General features: G+C 39.6%; 1 protein-coding gene across 1 annotated transcript in view; it reads right to left on the bottom strand.

Moving 5' to 3' along the window:
• Nucleotides 1–24,686, bottom strand: part of LOC126473963 (WD repeat-containing protein 91) — a 202,913-nt gene that overhangs the window by 88,917 nt on the left and 89,310 nt on the right. The window contains exon 8 of the mRNA XM_050101334.1: nt 711–832. Coding sequence (XP_049957291.1) covers nt 711–832 — 122 coding nt within the window. The remainder of the gene's footprint in view (nt 1–710; nt 833–24,686) is intronic.

Here is a 24,686-nt window from a genome sequence, read left to right as displayed (position 1 = left end):
AAACTGAGGTGGTCACTAGAAATTGAACCCGGGAACATGATGAGATGAAATTATTGCAATTAGTACATTATTGATTTAAATAAACATGCAAACTGTTTACAGAAGGTATTTTAAAAACTTAATAAAACAGATCAAACTGTTAAGCTACTGTATTTGGTTTATATAACAATCTTTGAATAGTGTTCAAATACGAGTACACTGATACTGCACCTGCATCAGTTTTAACTGACAGTACTAGTTATCTCAGATGCTACAGGATTACTAGTACAAACAGTATGAACTGATGCAGACGCAGCACTGATGAACTCTTACATGATTACTGCCAGAAGATAGTTCTGTAAACTGATACTCATTAAATATATTAAATTATATGTGGCTTGGACTGTTTTAATACGAGTTTTTAATGCAAGCAATCATTGTGATTACATGATATAATATAGGTAAAATTAAAGATGCTATAGTGTTGACTTGAAAACTGAGCCTGATTCTTCCAATGATCTTGACACAAAACAAGTGGTTCAAGACACACCATGTATGGTATGTGGTAAATTTAATAACTAAGCAAAATTGTCCTTCAACCTCTGAAGAATCAAAAATGTTTGCCTTTTATTATAATGATATCATCGCACTGTTCTACACACACACACACACACACACACACACACACACACACACCTTACATACAAAGATAAGTAAACACCACCACATACTTCAGTGCAGGAGTGGTTGTCCACAGTTTTATGACACCATCAGTGTCTGCTGTTGCTAGTGCTGTTCCAGAACTGTTGAATTTGCAGTGGCACACTGATCCAGCATGCTGCCCATATTCCCTCTAAAAAAAAAAAAAATAAAGAATTAAAAACCAAATGTTGTAGTACATATGTAATACATCATTTTCAAGCTTTATCTTCTTCTTATGTTCTACTAAACGGTAGACCTGTTTTGTAGAAATACTTGAGTGTTAATAAATGTGGCTCATTGGCTGGCTGCATACATTAGAATTTAGTTGTAACTCTACTTCACTGATTCTCTAGAGGAATATCAAATGCACTGAATATTTATATCAATTTAAAATTGTGAACAGATCAGCTCTACATAGCTAACTTCCCTGAGTTGTGCTATTTGACTCAAATAAGTCAAGCACGGATCATGGCCGAATTCAAAGCTTCAATTGGTCAGCAGCTCATTTTCATTACTTCTGAACTGCACAGACTATATCCAGTTATAGTGTGGGACCATCACCTTGGTGCAAAAGATATAGCAAAGAGTATAGAAGGAAGAAAGAAGGGCAAGGTGCCCAGCGACACTTTGGATCATTTACTAGGCGTGCTACGATGGTTGAAGTGGAAAAGAAAATGAGCAGGTGCAGGACTGCAAGGATTGATCCAGCATATAATTTTAGCTTCTTGCTAATGATCAAATTATCATTCTCCTACAGGAATCGTTATAATTATACCCTAACTAAGAATAATTTGTTCCTGGAGATAAGAGCAGTAATGCATTGTGGTATGGTTAGAAGGAAAGCAGATAAGATTTTCATGTGCTTAGTGAAACTGAAAAAAATCATGACAAAGTCAAACATTTTACTGTCCCGATCATTCTCCTCATTAATAAGTGAACAGGAAAAAAAAAAAACTTTCCAGGAGGATATTGTGAAGTAGGCCTATAAAGTAATGCTGTCATCATAGTCATAAAACTTGCTTAGTCAGATAATCTAGTGATCAGGTCCATTCTTTGGTATGCCATTCTCTGAATAAATAAACCAATTTGCAAAACATGTAATACAATTAAGTCATATCTTTTTTATGGGGCTTCAACTGATGTCAGCATTGGCGTTGAAAGTTAATACTAGATCAGCAGAAAATTGGTAAGTAGCAACCAAGGCACTAAATTTTCTGTTAAAATAAACAGTGAGACAAGGAGCATATACTTGTTGCCTTTTTGTAGAGTGCAATAGAACTGAGAGTCTTTTATTACAGAAAATGTATATCTTGAAGAAGGAATAGAAGCAGCATTACAGTTTGTGTGGCAAATGTGTTGCTCACACCATATGGTGTAAATCTGCTACAGCACTCTGTGATAATGAATCAAAATTGGATATATTGATGTTGGAGAAATCAGTTTCCAATGATACATAGGATCATTCATGGTTAAAGCAAATCATACCTTTTAATTCGTTATATATGACTCTAAACAGAGATTGAATATAAAACACTGTAATAATACTTGAGAATACAGCTTAATAGATAGGATTATATATAAAAAAATTAAGTTTATAAATAAAGAGGAGCAACATGACATGGTCAAATCAGTGATTTTTGATTCTGCAGTTTACACAGAGACATACAAACTCCACCAATGAAAGTATACCTAATAGGAAGAAACTAATATTTATACTACAGTAAATACCTCCTGCCACATACATTACAGCAAAATGGAAAGAATAAATGTGAACGTAGATTTGTCACCAATGAATGTTAATTACAATAGTGGCTGTCTGTGGTGACACTTCAGCTTTCTACAAGTGAATGAAGTGCAGCCTCACTATGTAGTATTATGTGGTAAATTCGTCATAATTTACAACATATAATATTGGAAATGGCTCCAGAAACTATAAATTAACTCCTTCTGCAATCACAAAGTAAAATCACTGTTTCATAGCAAAAACTTGGTCCCTACTGCTACACCTTCCTCAGCTATGAAAATTCATCACTTGTAATACTACATAACATCATGGCAATTAAATGATTTCTGGGCTATCTACATGATAAAATTTCACTAACATTTTCAACAGTTAATCTGAATGCCAAGGTGCTGCTTCCTCATTGTAACTTTAAAGGAAAACAGTGCTTGTTTTTGCACCAATTCCAGTTTCTCTGTTTCTTCATAACCCTCCTCCACATCTTTCCTCTGGCCAGAAACAAAGATAAGCAGAATGTCCTTAGAATTTTTGACAAGAACATACTCATAAAATTCGAAGATACAGTACAAAATAGGATGGTTTCTTTACTTGTTTTGCAGAATTCATACACTCTCCATGCTAACCAAACAAGCAACTGATGGATCATGTAGTTTTGTTCACTTTAAAAAAATATTTCCCCTGATTCTTATTAATGAAGTCCACCAGGTCTTCCAGATATCCAAATCAAATCATTCTAGTCTCTCAGGTGGTGATGGTAGAGAGAATGTCAAATTCATTACTCTATTCTCTATGCCTGATTAGAATGATCAGAGTAAACTATCCAAAGCACATTCTTATAATGTGGACACAGAATGCTTTCACAAACCTGTGATGTCCAATGAATCACCAATTTCACCACCGAGTGAGGTGGCACTGCGGTTAGCACACTGGACTCATATTCGGGAGGATGACGGTTCAAACTCGCCTCTGGCCATTCTGATTTAGGCTCTCTGTAATACTGAGTCCTGTTAAATACAGGGAAGACTGCTGAATACACAATCTATGATGTGTTCAAACACATTCTACTACCCACATCTTCAATTCATACCTGTGCAGTGCTATGCTGGGACTCCATTCTATTCATATAACTTATTTACTTATTTAATGGTTTCCCAGATAAGTGTTTAGCTGTTAATGGCAGATAATTCTATCATTTTATAGGGTCATTTTTGATGCTTCCAAAAATCTACCTCAAGAAAGCACAAATAATTTTCAGATGAAAATAATATCCTTTCTTCTGATGCTTTAGTCGAAAATTAAAATCACATATTTTTTGTTTGTTTACAGGAATGAATTTTGGAAATAGCCTATGGTCCTATTAGATTGCCGTGTGACTGACTTCCTGGTTCAAGTTGACAATATGCAGCAGATACATGTTGCATGTAAGGAAAAGCATGCAGCATTCACCAAGTAGCTCCGCTGGCCAAGCCTAGAGGATACAGGGGGTTTCCAAAGCTACAACCCTCATTCACATGGTTCACTGCTGAACTTTTGAGCATTTTGCAACAGAAAAAAATATCTGTAATGAAGCAGCTATACGAACTATTTATAATGTAAACATTTTGCATATGGATCATTTAGTTTTATGGAGGAGGAGATTAGTGTTTAACGTCTCGTCGAGAACGAGGTCATTACAGATGGAGCACAAGCTCGGATTAGGGAAGGACTGGGTAGGAAATCGGCCGTGCCCTTCCGAAGGAACCATTCCGGCATCTGCCTGAAACGATTTAGGGAAATCACGGAAAACCTAAATCAGTATGGCCAGAGACGGGTTTGAACCGTCTTTAGTTTTATGATCTTCCTTGTCATCTGTCAGCTACAAATGAAATAAAATGGTCGTATGGCACTACTGGCCAGGAGATCAAATCTGGGGTTGTTCGGCTGTCTGGTGCAAGTCTTTCTATTCAGTGCCACTTCTGCAACTTGCACCTCAATGAAGATGGGATGAAATGATGAGAGCAATGCAGCCCAGTCAGGAACAGAACCTGGGATTCCAAGATCCAGAGGCAGTAATGCTAACCACTAGGCCACATACTGTGGACTGATAGCTACAGGAAAGCAGCAATAGTGTGTAAAGATTGGTTTGCCTTGAAACATGTTACACAGCTTATCAATGGCTCTCAGAGTCATCCATGTGTTGTCTGACTTACCATATGCATTGAAAAGATATCCTATATAAGTGGGATTTCCTTGAGACAGTTTGGCAAAAGGCAGCACAATGAATGAAGAAGAGCAACGTGTTAGTCCTGGTAAATTCCTGTTCTACAGTTTATTCCAATTGTACACTGAGTAAGCAATAAAGGGAACCATAGAGAAATTAGGAATATGAATTAAAGTTTAGAGAGAAGAAATAAAAACACTGAAGTTTTCTAATAACATTGAAATGCTATTAGAGTAGGCAAAGGGTTGGGGTGGCAGTCGCTGAAACAAAGGCGGTTTTCTTTGTAGCGAGATCTATTTACGAAATTTCAATCACCATCTTTCTCTTCCGAATGTGTAAACATTTTTTTGACACCCACTTATGTAGGGAGAAATGATCATCATAATAACATAAGAGAAATCAGAGCTCGAACAGAAAGATTTAGGTGTTCCTTTTTCCCCATGCGGCAATCGAGAGTGGAATGGGAGAGAAGTAGTATGAAAATGGTTTGATGAACCCTCTGCCAGGCACTTAAGTGCGAATTGCACAGTAAACATGTAGATGTAGATGTATAGACATGGGAGAGCAACTAAATGTAATGGCAAGTGTCATTATACGATAAACACTAACAAATGTAAAACATGTGTAATAGAGTATAATTGAGATAACTTAAGTGATAGTGAGGAAATTAAAGACTAGTAGATGAGTTTTGCTACTTTGGCAGTAAAATAATTTATTATGGTTGAAGCAGGGATAATATGAAATGCACACTGCCAGTAGCAATAAAAGTGTATTGGGGAAAATTGACTTATTTTAGTATCTAATATAAATTTATGCATTAGAAAGCCTTTGCTGAAAGTATTCGTCTGGTGTGTAATTTTGTGTGGGTGTGAAACATGAACGATAAATAGCACACTTAGTAAGAGGCTAGAAGCTTTTGAAATGTGGCTCTACAGAAGTGATGTCAAGATTACTTAAGTAGGCTGAATAACTAATGCGGTATTGATCTGAATAGGGAAGGAAAGAAATGTATCAGACAACTTGACTCAGTGAATGGGATTGGTTTATGATACACACCATGTTGTTGTTGTTGTAGTCTTCAGTCCTCAGACTGGTTTGACGCAGCTCTCCATGCATACAGTAAAGCTGCATGCCCTCGGGAAAAATTATGGCTGTAGTTTCCCCTTGCTTTCAGCCGTTCACAGTACCAGACATCACAAGGCCGATTTGGTTAGTGTTACAATGCCAGATCAGTCAAACATCCAGACTGTTGCCCCTGCGACCACTGGAAAGGCTGCTGCCCCTCTTCAGGAACCACATGTTTGTCTGGCCTCTCAACACATACCCCTCCATTGCGGTTACACCTACGATACGGCTATCTGTATCACTGAGGCGCGCAAGCCTCCCCACCAATGGCAAGGCCTATGGTTCATGAGGCATCAAATAATTGTCAGTTCAGTAATGTAGGGTAGTGTGAGGCATCAAACTGTAGAGGGAGTCCAATTGTTGATTAAAGTAATTAGGTTCAAGGTCATGTGAGTTGTGAAGAGATGAAGAGACTTGCACGTGGCAGTCTTGTGTGAAGAGGAACAACAAACCACTTTTGGACTGAAGATCACAACAAGGATTTTATGTATTTGGAATATGTTGATAGAGGGAAGAAGGTATAAGAGGCTCCTTGTATGTGTTGTACCATCAGGGTCAATAATGGTAGCCTCATTATGTGGTATTAGTCCAAGGTTTTAGGTCTCACCCGTTTGTAGTTAAGCTGGGTGCGAAAGAACATTCATCTCAATATACGGAAACTCTGATGGTTTTGTGCAGGCATTATTCAACCTCTCATAATCTCTTATTGTGCATACTTTATAGGTACGTTATTAAAGGAATGCTTTTGATTCTACTTTAAAAAAAGTATTATTTTATGAGGAATATTTTTTTGACAGGACTCACAAGAATTTGCATACCTGTAAGCCAAGTAATTAATAGAAATGGTTACTAGTTTGAAATGATTTCAACAAATTTTAATTTCGAGGGTTTTGCAATGTCTTGCTTTATGTCTAAAAATACTTCTTAAAAACTTGCATAAAAATACAAAAGCTCAATCCAGACATGTCTCCAAAGCAAGTAGATTTTTAGTTCATTTCATAATTGGCAATTTAAGAATTAATATTAGTACAGCAAGTGTTCTTGTGGTTGAAATAGGGAAATCAAAAACTAAAGGGCCTTTTGAGAAAAGGAATATTTACTCTAATGTCCAGCATTATGATTCCATCAGAAAAAAAAGTTTTTTGCTTGCATCCATGACCAATTTTGCACTGCATCAATGCCTTCTACATTGGCTGCAAATCATTTTACACTGAGCACTTCCTTCAATGAATGGTACAAACATATGGAAATTGCTGGGAGCCAGGTCTGGACTGTATGGGGGTGTTCCAGCAGTTCAAATCCCAAGTCCTTTATTGTTTCAGCCATATGTTTGGCAGAATGTGGCCAAGTGTTATCTTGCCGCAGAGTGACATCTTTTTGCAATTTTCCACGAGTTTTGGATCTGATTGCAGGTTTCAGTTTAGTTCGCAACACATCACAATAATTCTCACTGTTCACAGTTTTGCCTCTTGGGGTGAAACGGAGGGCTACCACACCTTCCATGTCCCAGAATAGTGTTATCATAATCATATCAGCTGATAGTTGAGGTTTAAATTTCTTAACTTCTGATGATGGTGATGGGTGTTTCCAAACCATGCTCGTAGCCTTACTTTTCTGGTTCGTGATGATGCAGCCGCGTTTTGTGTATAGTAATGATTTGCTGTAGCAATCCATCTCCCTCACAATAATGGGTCAAATGTTTATGAGCGATGTCCATCCTTTGTGCCTTGTGCTATGCCAACAATTCTTTCCGTACCCACCTCACACAAACTTTCCGAAAATTTAACCTGTCCTGTAAGATGGAATATGTTGAACCATGACTGATACGTAAAGTATTGGCGATTTTGTCCACTGTGATTCATCTGTTTTCCATCACTATACCCTCAACGATGTCCATATTGTCCTCAGTTGTTGATGTTGATGGCATGTCTGATCTTACCCTGTCACATAGCAAAGTTCTTCTCTGTTTGAAGCACTCTATCGATTTGTAGATCTTGCTTTGCGATAAACAGTTGTCACCATACTGCGTGTGCATTTGACAAATAATTTCTGCATGTTTAACACCTTTCGCAAACAAACAGCAGATCACTGCCCTCATTTCCTCCATGGTGCCGTGTTTCATGGTCTGCTACAATATGACGACTAACATGGGAATAAGAGTGACACATTGTATAGAATTGTTGCAGACAACAGTACTTCAGCCCCGGATACTAGCAGCATTACCAAGCCCCACAGCAAGAAATTGAAAAAGTCACTTTACTTTTTGACTTCCTCTCGTACATTAATAACAGATGTACATAATTTTAGGACTCAAGGTAAAAGAAGAAAATGGCTCATCAAGAAGATCATTCAATGTACATAAGTACAGCCCAGAATTTGATTTGGTAGGTGATTCTCATGCATATACTCAATATTAATATCGCAATGATAAAACTGGCATAAATATCTTAACTGTAGATGGGTAGTAATTTAATTTACGACTACGAAAAAAAAAAAAAAAAAAAAAAAAAATAGATTGCAAGAGTGAATGCTCAGAAAAAATAAAAAGCTGAACTCATGGCAATGAGATATCACTTGGGTAATCAATGATTAGATATGGATAAACAGAATTAATAGTTAATGATTTTTTTCTTTAAAGGGAAAGAGAAAGGAGAAGAAAAAATATAGTAGAAAGAGAAACCATGGTAAGTACAAGACAGAGAGGAAGGGATGAAGTTACAGTTGACAACAAGACACTGTTAACCAGAGAAGATCAAGAGTGAGACAGATTTGAATGAAAAGAGAAACATTTGTTAAGAAAATGATATATGAACAATTCCTCAGAGTGACTGAAAGATCAATGATGAAATGCATGTAACAAATACCTGTATAGCAATTCATGAGTCCTGCAGACAAATAAATCAGAAGGATTCACATCCGTAAACAAACAAGACTGTAGTGCATAATGAGTGAAGACATCCCATCAATTATGAAATACTGTAGGGCAATAGTAACCACAGTGCTATTGTTGAGGAGTGTTATTTATTGTGGTGTTTCTGAGATCACAGATACCACCCCCAATTTCTTTTTAGTTTTGATTACACGAAACATTAAACGCCTTCCCATTTAAGTTTCAACTCTGAAGGTGCTCAGCACACAAAACAGACCCCTTTTCTCTTATTGTTAGTACTGCATGAAGGAGATAAAGGTTATCCCATTTTGTTCCTACAACCCAACCAAATTCCATTAAGCAAAACGCCTTTAAAAAACCAAAGTGGAAGAGTTCACATACGCACAGACTGTAACAAACTGATTTCCACTTACACAAAATTTAGTTATTTGACTGCAATGTATTAATTCACCAAGCAGTTCCCAGCAGCTGCAAATTCATTCCAATTGTGGCCTTTTTGTCAAAGCGTTGCACAATAGAGCTGTTAAGGCCACATACAAGTGTAAATTATTTCTGGATGAGCTTTAATATTAAGCTGTCCCTGCCAGCCATGTAACACCTCACTTATTGGTGCTGTACGATGAATAGCTTTAAACAAATGCAACACTAACACACACAACATTGTTTAGCTTGTTGCATTTTAATATGATGATTTCAGAGTTATATTGTGTTCACCTTCATTGTATTCTGGAGAAACTATGCTTCACATCCCAGTTCTACTTTCAAGTGAGGCAAGAAAACAAGTGTCATGGACATTTCACAGATATTGCTCCTCTACTGAAGTACTTATTTATCTTTTGAAACATTGCTCAATACAAATCTTTAACCCTAGCGTGACAACAGCCATAACTTTCTCGCTTTACGAAAGACACCCACATTAAAAACAGTATAAATCTCAGTAAACATAAATGCCAAGCAGATTCAGTGAAAATGAACTGCAGACTGCTCTGATCTAGATTCTTCTTTTGACAGTGACCATTTAATCTACTATACATAAGAGAGAAGATAGTTTTGGGGCACCATGTTGAAAAACAAAAGGTAACTGAAATAAACCATTCACAAAATATAATTTAAATGAAATCTAGTAATAGCAGAGAAAGTAATAACATAATTCAGTTTCTGAAGCAGTAGAATGCAACTCATAGCACATAAAATGTCACACCCACAAAAAATCATAGTGATGGTTTCTTTGAGAGTAAAGTTCCTTGTGTTTCAGTGTGGTGCTTACAGGAAAGAAAGAAGATCTTCTTGTCAGGCTGGGTTTGCACTTTAATTGCCAAACATCACCTTTTGATTGTGTGAGTCAATTGGAACAACAAAATTAACGTTTCACTCTGCAGTGGAGTGTGCACTGATATGGAAGTTCCTGGTAGATTAAAACTGTGTGCTGGCCTGAGTCTCGAACTTGAGACTTTTGCGTATCATGGGTAAGTGCTCTACTGACTGACAACAAATCAAACAGCCACGATTTTTTTGCCTCTAACACCACAAATCAAATAGTTACTTGTGCCTTTTTAATTTTTTCACTTGATACATAGATGAAATACTGGTGTATAATCTGATGCTCTGTTACTGTTTATGGTTCCCATATTAACAAATCTTCCTTATTTGCATTGTGTAAATAACTCAAAGAATTAATTACACACAGTAGTATACTTCTGGTACCTTCTGTAGGCCCTAAGGTAGCAATTTTCTCTTCAGCGGAGAATGATGAACATTGACATGAATTGGGACTGTTGTTGAGGCTTAAGTTGCTCATCTTCATCAGACACATTATACCGCAAAACTACTTGCCACTGTTCTTTTGTCCACAATAACATATCTTAACACTAACTGATCAATACTGCAAAAAAATTAGTAGGAAGCTACAATTAAATACACATATATAAGTCTACAAATTCAGGCTTTGATTTGTCAGTCTGAAGCTTAACGTGGTAAAACTTCCATAGTAACTTTAGTATAGTCAAAATGCACTAAAGGCAGTGTGCGAATTTATGTTCTACAGTTTACTTTCTACAGCAGATGCTCTGTAATTATTCCTCAATGGATTGTTATACCTGCCATTTGTCTCTAATGGCAGTGTATGCTATAATTCATCTGCTACTTGAGGATAATTGGCAGTCATTGTGAGCTGGTGTAAACAACCTACATTCCCAAAATTCCCAACTTACTAAAGTAACTGCAAGACACACAAAAATGTGACTTACACTTTGTTCACAAGCTGTATGGCACTAACTGTATTCAAATACTTATTGCAGTTAGAACTATCAGCAGTTTGAGGCCATGGAGTGTTATAGTGTCATGTTAACAGGGGGTATCATGAGTATCCCAACAGTAACAGTTATTTCTGCTGGGTTAAGTTTCAACAAAGTGCTTATGAGAAAAAAAATCCATCGGATGTTCTTCAGATACCTCTGTATTTGTACAGTATGATGTAGAACTATCTTATATCAGTTAATGAGGATTCGAAAAAATACTGATCCTGTGGAATTAGTTACATCATATTGCTCTTAAACTATACTCACTTATGCATAGTAATGTTATCAAGTGTGGCAACTGTTTCACTATCTGACTACATTTACTTCATGATACAATTCTTCCTTCTGCAATATGCAAGGAAGTGCACAGAAGGAAAAGTACAAATAGTATTCAGTTATAGAGCTAACTAAAGAGCTATTTTAATGTTCCATGGACTGTGTTCATGATACCTAGCAGTAATGTGGAATGTTTCACCTGATTATAAAAAAATAGTACTTTTCCCAGTAGAAATATGGCTGCATGTTGACCGTTTATGTAAGTGGTTTCAATTTGTATTTAACCTATGTGTAAATATTTTTTGAAACACATAAATGCTTAGCAAAACATGTGTCCTACACACACACACACACACACACACACACACACACACACACACACACACACACACACCTCCCCCTGTCATCTATTCTCTGTAGTGTAAAGTATAAATATCAGTGTGTGCCTGAAAGTAGTATACAATTACTACAAAAATTTGAAGTGGGTTTCATTTAAAAAGCTATGAAAATTAGAATCTCATGTGAAAGATGCTGCTTGCATAATTTCCCAGAAACTAATGTCTAGTATTGTTCGCAATACTGGGATGCTCCGTACATAAAACTGTAGAAAATTAACAGAGATACCAAAAACACACAGTACCTATTTACGGATAACTGAACTAATGTGACTCATACAGATTCTCCATAGTCTCCAGAAGAAAAGATAGTAGAAAGAAGGAATCAGTAATAATCACTATATGCTACAGTTAAAGATACATTTGCCTGTATCTTATTATAGAACTACTAGGAGCAGATATGGAAGAAACTGATACGAAACACCCTGCATCAAAGCAAGCTGCAACATGTACATAATACATACGTTTGGAGACACTGGGAGATTTTAACAATCATCAGTCACAAACACAGCCAAAAATTTTAGTCCAAGAATAGGTGTAACAAACAAATACTTTCATCACAACTCCAAAAGTTAGGTCTAGTGCTTTCTATAACATTCAAGTAATTTGGACCCTTCTTCCAGAACTTTTTCTGAGGATGCATCTCATTATATTACACAAAGTACAATTTATTTGGCATATTCATCCCACTGCACTCTGTCTACATATTTTTTTCTTTGCCTATCCCCAAAATAATAGCACTAATTATTATTACTAATAATAATTTAGTATTATTCACTTCTGAATTCAAATATTTGTAGTCTGCATTTACTTACTAATGCTTTGCTTCTTATTTTGTCTCCCCCTCTTTTTAATATAACAGTAAACATTGTGTATTAAAGATGGTTCCTACTCTAAAGCAGTAGTGCCCTTCTTCCCTGTCTCACATTATTATGCCTTATGCAATTTAAGCACCACACAGTTTATTTACCGTTTGACCTCTACTCTTGTCCTTTACGCACATCAGATTTCTCTCTCTCTCTCTCTCTCTCTCTCTCTCTCTCTCTGCTGTTCAAAGACAATTAAACTATGAAGACTTCATTAATGAATTAATAAGCTGCTTCCTGTGCAAGAAAACATTTCTTTCACTGCTTGGACTAGTTATGCCTGTCAAATTTGATTGTGTGCTGTAGGTAAAAATCAAAATAAATAAAGTTTTATATTTCTTTTGCATTAAAAATCAAAATGTTAACAAAAAAGACAACTCTGGTTACACAAAAAAGTGTAAAGACTCTCGCTAAATAAATTAGCACAACTTTATGTAAGGTAGATAGTTTCATTTAATGATCACAAAAAAGTCAACAAAACTTTACAAAATGGGAGATGTTTAATGTGTATATAAGCTTTTCACAGGCTGAGCATTATTGCCTAGTGTCCAGTGCTCAAAATTCTGCAGGTGCATCAGAAAGAATTGTCCACTGCACAGAAGAAGCATTAGTGAGTGGTGCCTCCTCCTTTCCTTCCTTCCTTCTTTCCTTCTCTCATTCTCTCCTGTAGAACATCAAAAGGAGAAAGTGTAAGTGTTTTTGACAACCAGAATATGTAAATAACAGCTCATTCTACAGAATATACAACAAACATCTACAAAGAAATACGGACAGTGTCAGGAAATAGGGCCAGAAAACATTACCTCAGTTTCATACACATCGATTATACCTTTCAAAATTATCACAATTGCACACTTTTGCTCTAAACCACTATTAGATGAAACTTTTGTGTTTCTTATATTCCTGCTGGTTCAGCTTTTTTACTTAAACATACAAATTGCAGCCTCTCTCTATTCAAAGAGATATTACTGTAGTTGTACATGTACTAGACTACAAGGTAGGTCATCAGTCCTTCATCCTAGAGGAACAGAGCTGTTACTGATGATGAGGAGAAGATAACAGTGATATTCCATCTCAAATATACGTGCTATGACTTATCACCATAATCAATTACCTGAGTGAAGTAATAACAATCAGGAGAGAAAATTCCAGATATCTAATAAACACCTTGATTCATGGAGGGAAAAAAAAGGAGGTAAAAAGTTTAAGAAAATAGTGGTTGTGTCAGATAGTGATGGGTTAAACTATTAACCCTAGTAATAAGCATTTTCTATAATGAGCATTACTGAGGTGAGAGGCTTTATGCTCAGCATAAAAAAATTAAAAAAATCAAAATTTGTTAATTTGTACTACCAACTGTCATGTGTACTACCAATTTTATCATCATCATAAATTTTTTTTTTTAATGTGAATTTCATTCAAGGTTGTTGAATTTCATTCTCAAAATACTTTTTAAAGAGATACTAATGAATAAGTAAGGTTTTGAACCCAAAAATGCTAAATATGACATTCATTGGGGAAAGTGATATCTATAGCTGAGACCTAAATTTTTGGGTTAAGTTCAATCGAAAAATTTGAAAGTAATTTGGAAACTGGTAGAAGAATTCAATAAAAACAATATTTTTTTTTCAAAATTTGAGAAGGTAAAGACACAGACTAGCTCACAATATTTTTGAAAGGTGGGCATAAAGTACCTCCCCCTCCCCAAACCTGGCAAACAACATACGGGGAAGACCAATATCAAACATATGGTTATCAACTTCTCTGATCAACTACTACGATCCATGATTCCATGACATTTGACTCAGTCTGGTACGAATGGCCATTGTATGTGCCCAAATGTATTGTCGAATGTCACTTATAGTAATAAAGTGCTCGAGTCTTACATTCAGTTGTGTGTTGGTGATCTCCTCTGTCCAACGATTCACTGTGGGATTAGGAATTGCCACATTGGTGACCCCCGATGCCCTCTTTCGATCGTGTTTTTGTGTGACGCATTTACACTTTCGTGCCTCTAATTACGCAATGGAATGGCTTGTGTTTTGTGACTCGGTCTCTGCCAAGGATGCACAGTGTTTTTTGATAGTGATACCCTTTCTGTTCATTATACTGGTCCCACACTCATGTGTGACTACCAACTCACATCTGTCTGTGAATGTGAACTCCAGGTTGCAGCCAACTTGGCAGGAACTGCATGCAGAAAAGTGTGCCTACTTCCACAATGTGCCACAATACCCCAATTTCATCCCACACCAAATCAAGCAAGAGACGTCTTTGCCTTTCCTAGTGGCACTGCAGAAATTGCACTCCCCCCAAGCATACCTCAGGCAATGTACTACTTCCTGGGTCCGCACTGCAATTGCTGCTGCAACACTGTCACTCAACTCCTCTTGTGACGTCGCAACAGGTGCTTGTCGGACATTTCTCTAAACGGCCTCGCCTGCAATCCCAAAATGTGGTTCACCCCGTTGATAATCTGTTGGACATTGACAGAATCCTGAGCAATGATGCAAGATTAATATGCCTGGTTAGCCACTTACAAGACAAATCAGACCTCATCAGTGAACAGCAGCTGAATCTGCCATCTCATCATAAATACACTACACCTCAGTCCTGCATTACCGAGTGCCTGTCATGCTCCCACACAAAAGTAATTCATTACACATTTGCGGCTAGCACTCTCCACTTCCTTTTCGACACTGGGGTCAATGCCAGTGTCATCCCATCATTGTGCTCTCCTTCAAGTCTCCTTCCTGCGTCACTGTTCCTCTACGTATTCAATAGCTCTGACATACCTGTGCACGGCTCGGCGGACCTCCGTCTCCGACTCACACCAGACCGGGTATTCTCTCGGACCTTCCAGGTCGCTGACACTGACTGCCCCATCCTCGTGACTGACTTCCTCAAACATTTCAGCCACTTGCCAGAACTCCAATTGGCCACTCTGCTTCACTGTGCATCTGGCTGTCACATTTCACGTATCTTTGCCTCCTCGCCCCCTTCCTCCACTGCTCACTTTGTTGCACTTGTCTGTGCTACCTCCTAGCACTCACATCTGACAATGGATCTTGTCAACTTGCTGTCCCAACTGATGACTCAGCATCGAGAGATCGCTGACATGACACGGTGTCATCAAAGCTCTGCCTGCTCCTGACCCGTCTCCGCCTCCACCTTTGCCGCAATCTCCGCAGGTTAATGACAATCGAACTTACAGCATTTCGTGTACCTTAACTTCGTCGTCCAGTGTTGTTATGCGTGTACTCGTCTCTGTTGTAGGTGCTGCTACTAATGGCACCTGCCACAGGCTAGTTATTACTGAGGCCCCCCACCCCGTCTGGTATAAAGCTTGCTATCTCTAAGTCACCAAACTCTGCCAAGCTACAAACGCAATACAGGACCTCTTACATTCTGGGATTGTGTGTCATTGCCTATACATCTTATTTCAAAAAAAAGATTGTTCTTTTAGCACATGAAAAGACTATCGCAAACTCAATGGTCGGATGATCTTTGACAATTATCTGATTCTGTACATCCAGGACTTTGCACAAAAACTGCAAGGTGCACAGATTTTCAGTGTTATTTGCTGCTGAAAGGCTTGTAATCAAATCAGTATGCACTGTGATGATATACCTAAAAGAGCCATTATTACGCCATTCAGCTTACTCAAATACTGCTACAAGCCTCACAGTCTTCAAAATGCTATGGAAATGTGGCAATGTTTTATTGACTCAGTCTTGTTCCCCCTCCCTTTCTGCTAAGTTTGCCTTGACGATAGTCTCGTTAACTCCCCTTCTGATGAATAGCACGAGCTCCATTTATTTCGAGTTCTCAAAGCACTCGCCAATGTCGGTGTCAGATAAACCTTGATAAATCTCAGTTACACGCTACTAGCGTCACTTTCCTGGGTCATATTGTGTCTGGCAACAGTATTTTCCCAGTGTGATGGCATCCCACTCATCTGCAATTTGCCGTTAGCCGAGATGTTTTGTGACCTCTGTCGCTTCTTACAATGATCAGTTTTTTTCCAGTGACACGTTCCTCATGCTGCATCCCTCTAAGTCTCTCTGACAGACACCTTGGTGGGCAAGAACACTTTTGGCACCCACAAAGTACTATGGTCCGTTGAGATGTGGAGTGCTTTCGATGCACTTAAAGCTGCACTGCCAATGCTGTTATTCTCGCTCAACCCCTCACTGATGCACTCATTTCTTTCACCACTGATATGAGCGAATCTTCAATTGGCACCATCCTACAACAACACTTAGCCTACTATATGCGACCCCTTCCTTTCTTTTCCAAGAAACTCTCCGCCTCACGATGTAAGTGGTTCACCTTCGATAAGGGAACTGTTGGTAATACAATGCAGTGGTCCACCATTTTGTGAAGGACATAGAAGGCCACTCTGTAACTATCTACAAAGATCACAGAACTGTCACAGATGCCATCCTTAGTCCTGCTGACTTGCCATCTGGGTGCTTTTGTCACACGTAACTGATCTGCCAGTACACCACTGATGTCCATTATACAAAAGGAGCTGAGAACATCACTTCCAACTAACTATTTGTCTTGTGTAGGCATCATTCTTCACTGTTGGACCAGGATGAATAGGTATGGCTCCAACAATATGATCCTGATAAAGACCATTTGTTGTGAAACGACGCTACCTCATTGGTTATCAAATGACAACACCTAACCGACTCTTTGCACTTGGTGCTTTCCGACACTTCTAAGGTACTCTCTGCCCCCTCATTCCTGCTCCCCTATGCCACAAAGTTTTCTCAGCAATCCATAACCTCACCCAGCTCGGTATTAAGGTTACAACTCACCTTGTTACTGAACATTTTGTTTGGATGGGCATTAAGTCAAACTGTTGCACCAGGACAAGCACATACATCCCATGCCAACGCAGTAAAGTGGAACCCCACACTCACCCTCCCCTGTGTCTGCTTAGTATCCCCAAAGGACAGTTTTCACATGTTCATCTTGATATCATTGGTCTTATCCCTCCAAAAACAGTTGCAAATACACTCCATTCATTATCAATCACGACACCGTAGATAACAGTCGATTGTGCATTTGTGGCCTCCTGGATCACTTGTTTTAGTTGCCCTCCATTTACTGATGAGGGGCGATAGTCCAAATCTGTCATCTTCAGCATGCTGTGTGACTTGTGAGGTGCCAATAAATTCCACATTACTGCGTACCATCCCCAGAGTAAGAGGCTGGATGAGTGCCAGTACCCCACCCTTAAGGCAGCATTCTTGTGTCTATCTACTTCTTGGTCTGACATTCTCTCCTACGTTCTGCTTGGAATTCACACAGCATTTAGGGAGAACTTACAGGCTCCCCTGTGTGACATTCTTTATGGCAAACCCCTATTCTTACCTGCTGAATTCCTCGTTTGAGCTTCAGCTCCTTATGATGTCTCAGCTTTGATCGAGGGTGTCTAATCTCACATTGCTCATGTCTGCACCCCACCTGCACACATCCACACTGCCCTGTGTGTCTTTATGAACAAAACCTCAAAGCACTGTGACTATGTAGTGCTCCATGATGACACCACATGATCTGCTCTCCAACAGCCTATTTTGAGCCCCCATAAAGTGCTCTGTCACTCCACTCATTCCTTCAACATCCTCTTACACGGTAAACTACAATCCATCTCCATCAGCAGACTCGAGCCATCTCGGCTGCTTCACGATGACCTCGCACCCACTGATACCACGTCCTATGGCTGTTGAGCTAGCTCCTCCCCCTTCTTTGCTGTCTGCCTCTCCTAGTGCTGCCAATGCATGTGATCCATGTGATTCGTGGGTTTTGATTGCTTCGTGCGACATTCCTTCGTCAACCATTGCATCCGCAAGTGCTTGTTTCAAACTTTCCACATCGGGAACTCCCTCCTGCACTGCACACTTCTACGTTGATGTCTCTTCTCTGTTGGTCGATAACTTCTCCTTGCAGTTACATGATGGCACACTCTTAGTGCTTCACCCACCTCCGCACAGGCTTGATGACAGGTTCGCAGTATATCAAGTGAGAAAAGGGCAAGCTGAGTTTCACATGAGTGACACCTTCTAAAAACAACACTGATTCATGGACACAAGCTTCTCAGTCTCAAGAAAGTTTATTACATTCAAACTGAGAATATGTTCAAGGATTCTTCAGCAAACAGAAGTTAGGGATATTGGTCTCTAATTTTGTGAGTCCATTCTTTTACCCTTCTTATATACTCGAGTCACCTGTGCTTTTTTACAGTTGCTTGGGGACTTTGTGTTGGGCGAGACATTCACGATAAATGCAACCGAGTTAAGGGGCCAATACCACAGAGTACTCTTTGTAAAATTGAACTGGGATTTAATCTGGACCTGGTGATTTATTTGCTTTCTAATCTTTCACTTGTTTCTCTACACCAGGTATGCTTATTACTATAGTGTCCATACACGACTCTGTTCGATGGTCAAATGACATGAAAAAATTTGTATAGTGCATTTTACCGGGTGATCAGAAACAGACTGAAGAGATTGTACGGGTGTTGCAGGGTAGCTTGTGCTGAGAAACGATTGTTAAAAAAAAATCAGTACGTGCCATCTACGTGCCATCTCCAATTTAGTTAGTATTAACGTTAGCGAGTCTGCTCGTTGCGTGCATAAACTGAAACACTTCCACTTACTAAAATGTGGTAATGCACAGACATCTGTGGTCTGTGAATTACCGCATGTTCAGCTGCTCATTACCAGTTAAAATGTGCCTTTTTTGGATGTGATAAGTTTAAGGTAGGTAAGCAAAAGGTATGTTAATTCACTTTGATCAAGCCATATGAAGAATATCACTGGTTACACTAGCTCTGGCAGGCTGCTTGGATTTGGGCACACAACCACCTCACTGACTAACTTCAACAGCAATTACATTGGAAATGGAGCAACAAATTGAATTTTTTTCTTAACATTCATTTGTCAGCACAACCTATCCTGCAACACCCTTAAAATCTTTTCAGACTGTTTCTGACTACCCAGTACAATCCATTACATTGATGTTTTTATGATCAGATTTAGTCCACTGTCACTTTATTTACCAGATCTCAATGCATTTAACTTTTCCATCTGCTGCTTAAGGATGTACGTCATCCGTTATTTCACAAATTACTCATTTTTATTTGTATTACACAAAGGTGACAAAAGTCATGGGATAGCAAAATGCACATATACACATGGCAGCAGTATCGCGTACACAAGGTATAGAAGGGCAATATATTGGTGGAGCTGTCATTTGTACTCAATGTGATTAGTGTGGAAAGGTTTCTGGTGTGATTACCGTCACATTATGAGAATTAATAGACTTCAAGTATGCAATGCATGTTGGACCTAGACACATGGGACATTCCATTTCAGAAATAATTGGGGAATTCAACATTCTGAGATCCACAGTGTCAAGAGTAGAGAATACCAAATTTCAGGGATTACCTCTCACTACGGAAAATGCAGTGGCCGATGGCCTCCACTTAACAACTGAGAATAGTAGTGCTTGTGTAGGGCTGTCAGTTCTAACAGACAAGCAACACTGCAAGGAATAACTGCAGAAATCAATGTGGGATATCCGACAAACGTATCTGTTAGAAAGTAGAGTGTAATTTGGCTTTAATGGGCTATGGCAGCAGATGACTGATCCAGATACCTTTGCTAACATCACGGCGGTTGACCTTAGACAACTGGAAAACCGTGGTCTGGTCAGAAGAGTCCCGATTCCAGTAGGAGCTGAGGGTTTGAGTGTTATGCAGACCCCACAAAGACATGGACCTTAGTTATCTACAGGACACTGTGCAAGCTGTGGGTAGCTCCATAATGGTGTGGGCTGTATTTACATGGAATGGACTGGGTAGTCTGGTAAAAGTGAACAAAAAATTGTTGGGTTCAAATTAATGATATGAATGAAATAGAAATAAACATTCCACATGGGAAAAATATATTAAAAAACAAAGATGCTGTGACTTACCAAACGAGAAAGCGCTGGTAGATAGACACAATAAAAAACACACAAACACACACACACAAATTTCAAGCTTTCGCTACCCACACTTGCTTCATCAGGAAAGAGTGAAGGAGAGGGAAAGACGAAAGGATGTGGGTTTTAAGGGAGAGGGTAAGGAGTCATTCCAATCCCGGGAGCGGAAAGACTTATCTTAGGGGGAAAAAGGGACAGGTATACACTCACACACACACACACACACACACACACATATCCATCCGCACATATACAGACACAGGCAGTCTGTACTTCCGCCTCGACTGACATCTCTGCCCAAACTCTTTGCCTTTACATATGTCTATACATAAAGGCAAAGAGTTTGGGCAGAGATGTCAGTCGAGGTGGAAGTACAGATGCAAAGACGTTGTTGAGTGACAAGTGACGTAGGAGGGGCGGCAACTTGAAATTAGCGGAGGTTACCGTTACCCAGCAGGCCTCAACCTCCGCTAATTTCAAGTTGCCACCCCTCGTACATCACTTGTCACTCAACAACGTCTTTGCATCTGTACTTCCGCCTTGAGTGACATCTCTGCCCAAACTCTTTGCCTTTACGTATGTCTGCCTGTGTCTGTATATGTGCGGATGGATATCTGTGTGTGTGCAAGTGTATACCCGTCCCTTTTTCCCCCTAAGGTAAGTCTTTCCGCTCCCGGGATTGGAATGACTCCTTACCCTCTCCCGTGAAACCCACATCCTTTCATCTTTCCCTCTCCTTCCCTCTTTCCTGATGAAGCAACCTTGGGTTGCGAAAGCTTGAAATTTGTGTGTGTGTTTGTGTGCTTTTATTGTGTCTATCTACCAGCGGTTTCTTGTTTGGTAAGTCACAGCATCTTTGTTTTTTAATATATGAACAAATAATTGACTAGAAATGGTTATGTTCAGATTCTTGGAGACCATTTGCATTGATGTCCCTAATAATGACAAAATTTTTATGGATGACAACACACCACATAACCTTGCCACAACCATTCATGATTAGTTTTGAAGAATATACTGGACAATTTGAGGCAACGACTCAGCCACCCACATCCCTCAACATCGGACATAATCAAGAGGTGAGTTTGCGCATAAAATTCTACACTGGCAACACTTTTGCAACTACAGACGGCTGTAGAGCCTGCATGCCAATGGCCTTGTCACTGTGATAACACTGGTTGCGGTCAGATAACCAAAATTAAGTGTTGTCGGCCTCAGCTAGCACTCGGACGGGTGACCGTCTGGGTCTGTCGAACAATGTTCGCAAGTGGGGTGCACTCACGCAGTGTGATAATAATTGAGGAGCTACTTGATTGAGAAGTCACAACTCCAGTTGTGAAAACTGACAACGGCTGGGAGAGGGCAGTGTGCTGACCACAAGCCCTCCATATCCACATCCAGTGATGCCTATTGGCTAAGGACGGCGCGTTGGTCGGTCAGTACATTTGGACCTTCTGAGGCCTGTTTGGATGGAGTCAGGAGAGGCAAAATTACTCAGTATTTTGCAGGGGACTTCCAACAACTTGCTGAGTCCGTGCCACATCTAGTTGCTGCACTACACCAGGCAAAAGGAGGTCCAACACGATATTAAGAAGCATCCCACGACTTTTGCCACCTCAGTGTATTTTGTGTCTTTTGAGGACAATTTTCATTCTATGTAGGTTGGAACTTAAATAGTGGCAACACTACTGTAGAGACACTATGCAATGGAATCTACTATTGTCGCTGATAGCACACGTTGTTGACATACCTACCTTACCTCCGAGCAACTGGACTCACCCATCCCATATCACCAGCGTGCGCATAATCTAGGGAAACACAATATGAAACTTCCTGGCAGATTAAAACTGTGTGCAGGACCGAGACTCGAACTCGAGACCTTTACCTTTCACGGGCAAGTGCTCTACCATCTGAGTTACCCAAGCACGACTCACACCCCCTCCTCACAGCTTCAGTTCTGCCTGTATATCGTCTCCTATCTTCCAAACTTCACAGATACTGGCAGAAGTGAAGCTTTGAGGACAGGGCGTGAGTCATGATTGGGTAGCTCAGATGGTAGAGCACTTACCTGCGAAAGGCAAAGGTCCCAAGTTCAAGTCTCGGTCCGGCACACAGTTTTAATCTGCCAGGAAGTTTCATATCAGTGCACACTCCTCTGCAGAGTGAAAATCTCATTCTGGAAACATCCCCCGGGGTGTGGCTAAGCCATGTCTCTGCAATATCCTTTCTTCCAGTAGTGCTAGTTCTGCAAGGTATGCAGAAGAGCTTCTGTGAAGTTTGGAAGGTAGGAATGAGATACTGACAGAAGTGAAGCTGTGAAGCCCCGAGTTTGAGTCTCGGTATGGCACACAATTTTAATCTGCCAGGAGGTTTCATATAAGCGTACACTCCCCTGCAGAGTGAAAATCTCATTCTGGAAACATCCCCCAGGCTGTGGCTAAGCCATGTCTCCGCAATATGCTGTCTTCCAGTACTGCTAGTTCTGCAAGTTTCGCAAAAGAGCTTCTGTGATGTTTGGAAGGTAGGAATGAGATACTGATAGAAGTGAAGCTGTAAGGCCCTGAGTTTGAGTCTCGGTATGGCACATAATTTTAATGTGCCAGGAGGTTTCATATCAGCGTACACTCTGCTGCAGAGTGAAAATCTCATTCTGAAGGGATACACAGTCACTTGTGAGTGAGAGGTCTAACGTAATGGTGTCGCTATGTTTTCAAAACAGGAACAATGGAGTTGGATCAAGATTGAATGTGCCAGAGGTCGTATAGCACGACAGTGTTATCAATGTCTTCAAGACACGTGCGGGGAATTGGTATTGCCGTACATAACAGTGGCATGTTTGGTAAAAGCCTTCAACGAAGGCTGGCAAACTGTGGCAGACATGCATCGGGCAGGTCATCCTAGCATATCTAAAGAAGAAGAGCATGCTGTTGCCACCTTAGTGGACATGATCGATGCCATATGATTTGTGAGCTCACCCACGAAACCGGATTAGTGCATACAACTGTGCTTCACATCCTGAAGGAGTGTTTGGGCGTGTGAAAAACTGTCGCGATGGGTTCCGCATGAGTTGATGGAAATGCAGAAATGGATGCGTTACGATGTGCTCAGACATACTTGGAGCACTATGAGTGCGAAGGAGAGGCTTTTTTATAACGTATCGTAACACTGGATGAGACATGGGCCACATCGTACTAGCCAAAACTGAAATGGCAATCCAACGAATGGCATCATTATGGGTCACCATGAAAGGTGAAAGTGCGTCAGAGCCCCAGTATGGTGAAAGATGTGGTGATTCTCATGTACGACTGTGACGGTGTTATCCTAACACATTATGTTCTTCCATAGCAGACCATCAATTCACAGTATTACTGTTCGTTTCTGGAGCATCACCTGCAACCAGCTTTGCGAAAGAAGCGGCGACACTTTCTGTGCAACCCACCCATCATTTTGCACGACAATGTTTGGGCGCATACAGCACAAGCTGTGGCTGCTCTGCTTGGTCGATGGGGATGGGAAGTACTGTTCCGTCCACCATACTCCCTGGACTTAACTCCTTGTGACTTTGATTCGATTCTGAAGATGAAGGAACCACTTCATAGCATTCGCTTCAGACCTGTTCCAGAGATTCAACAGGCAGTAGACCGCTACATTCGCACCATCAACAGAACAGGCTCTGCTAACAGTATACTACGCCTTCCACATCACTGGCAACAGCTTCTATAAAACACTGGCGATTACTTTCAAGGACAGTAACAGGTGCAAACATGTAACTATTTCGTATTGGTTGTGAATAAATAGTTGCCACTATTTAAGTCCCAACTCTCATATTAAGCAGATACGTTTCTTGTTTTTCTTTTTATTGACTAATGTTACTGTCATCATTTAGAGGGAAAAAAGTATTTCAATTCAATAGCTACACCAGGCAAATAACATCATTTTGATGGTGAATTATGGAACCAAACAACTTTTAATCTATTACTCGATATACAGTATCAAGTACTGTACTATTTTAGGACCACATTTCATATTTGTTACCATTATTTAATATTATATGGAGGAATTGTAGATTATATACCTATTGACACTAAACACAACATGTCATAATCAAAATCATAAATTTTAATAATTCGTAATAATGTATGAGTGTCATTCAATGACTAATGCTACTATATTTTTCTGAAAGCAGGTTGGTTTTATCTGGGATTCCAATACACCAT

The sequence above is a fragment of the Schistocerca serialis genome, chromosome 4 (genome assembly GCF_023864345.2).
Source record: "Schistocerca serialis cubense isolate TAMUIC-IGC-003099 chromosome 4, iqSchSeri2.2, whole genome shotgun sequence".
In the NCBI taxonomy this organism is placed as follows: Eukaryota; Metazoa; Arthropoda; class Insecta; order Orthoptera; family Acrididae; genus Schistocerca; species Schistocerca serialis.
This window is presented reverse-complemented; position numbering and strand designations above follow the sequence as displayed.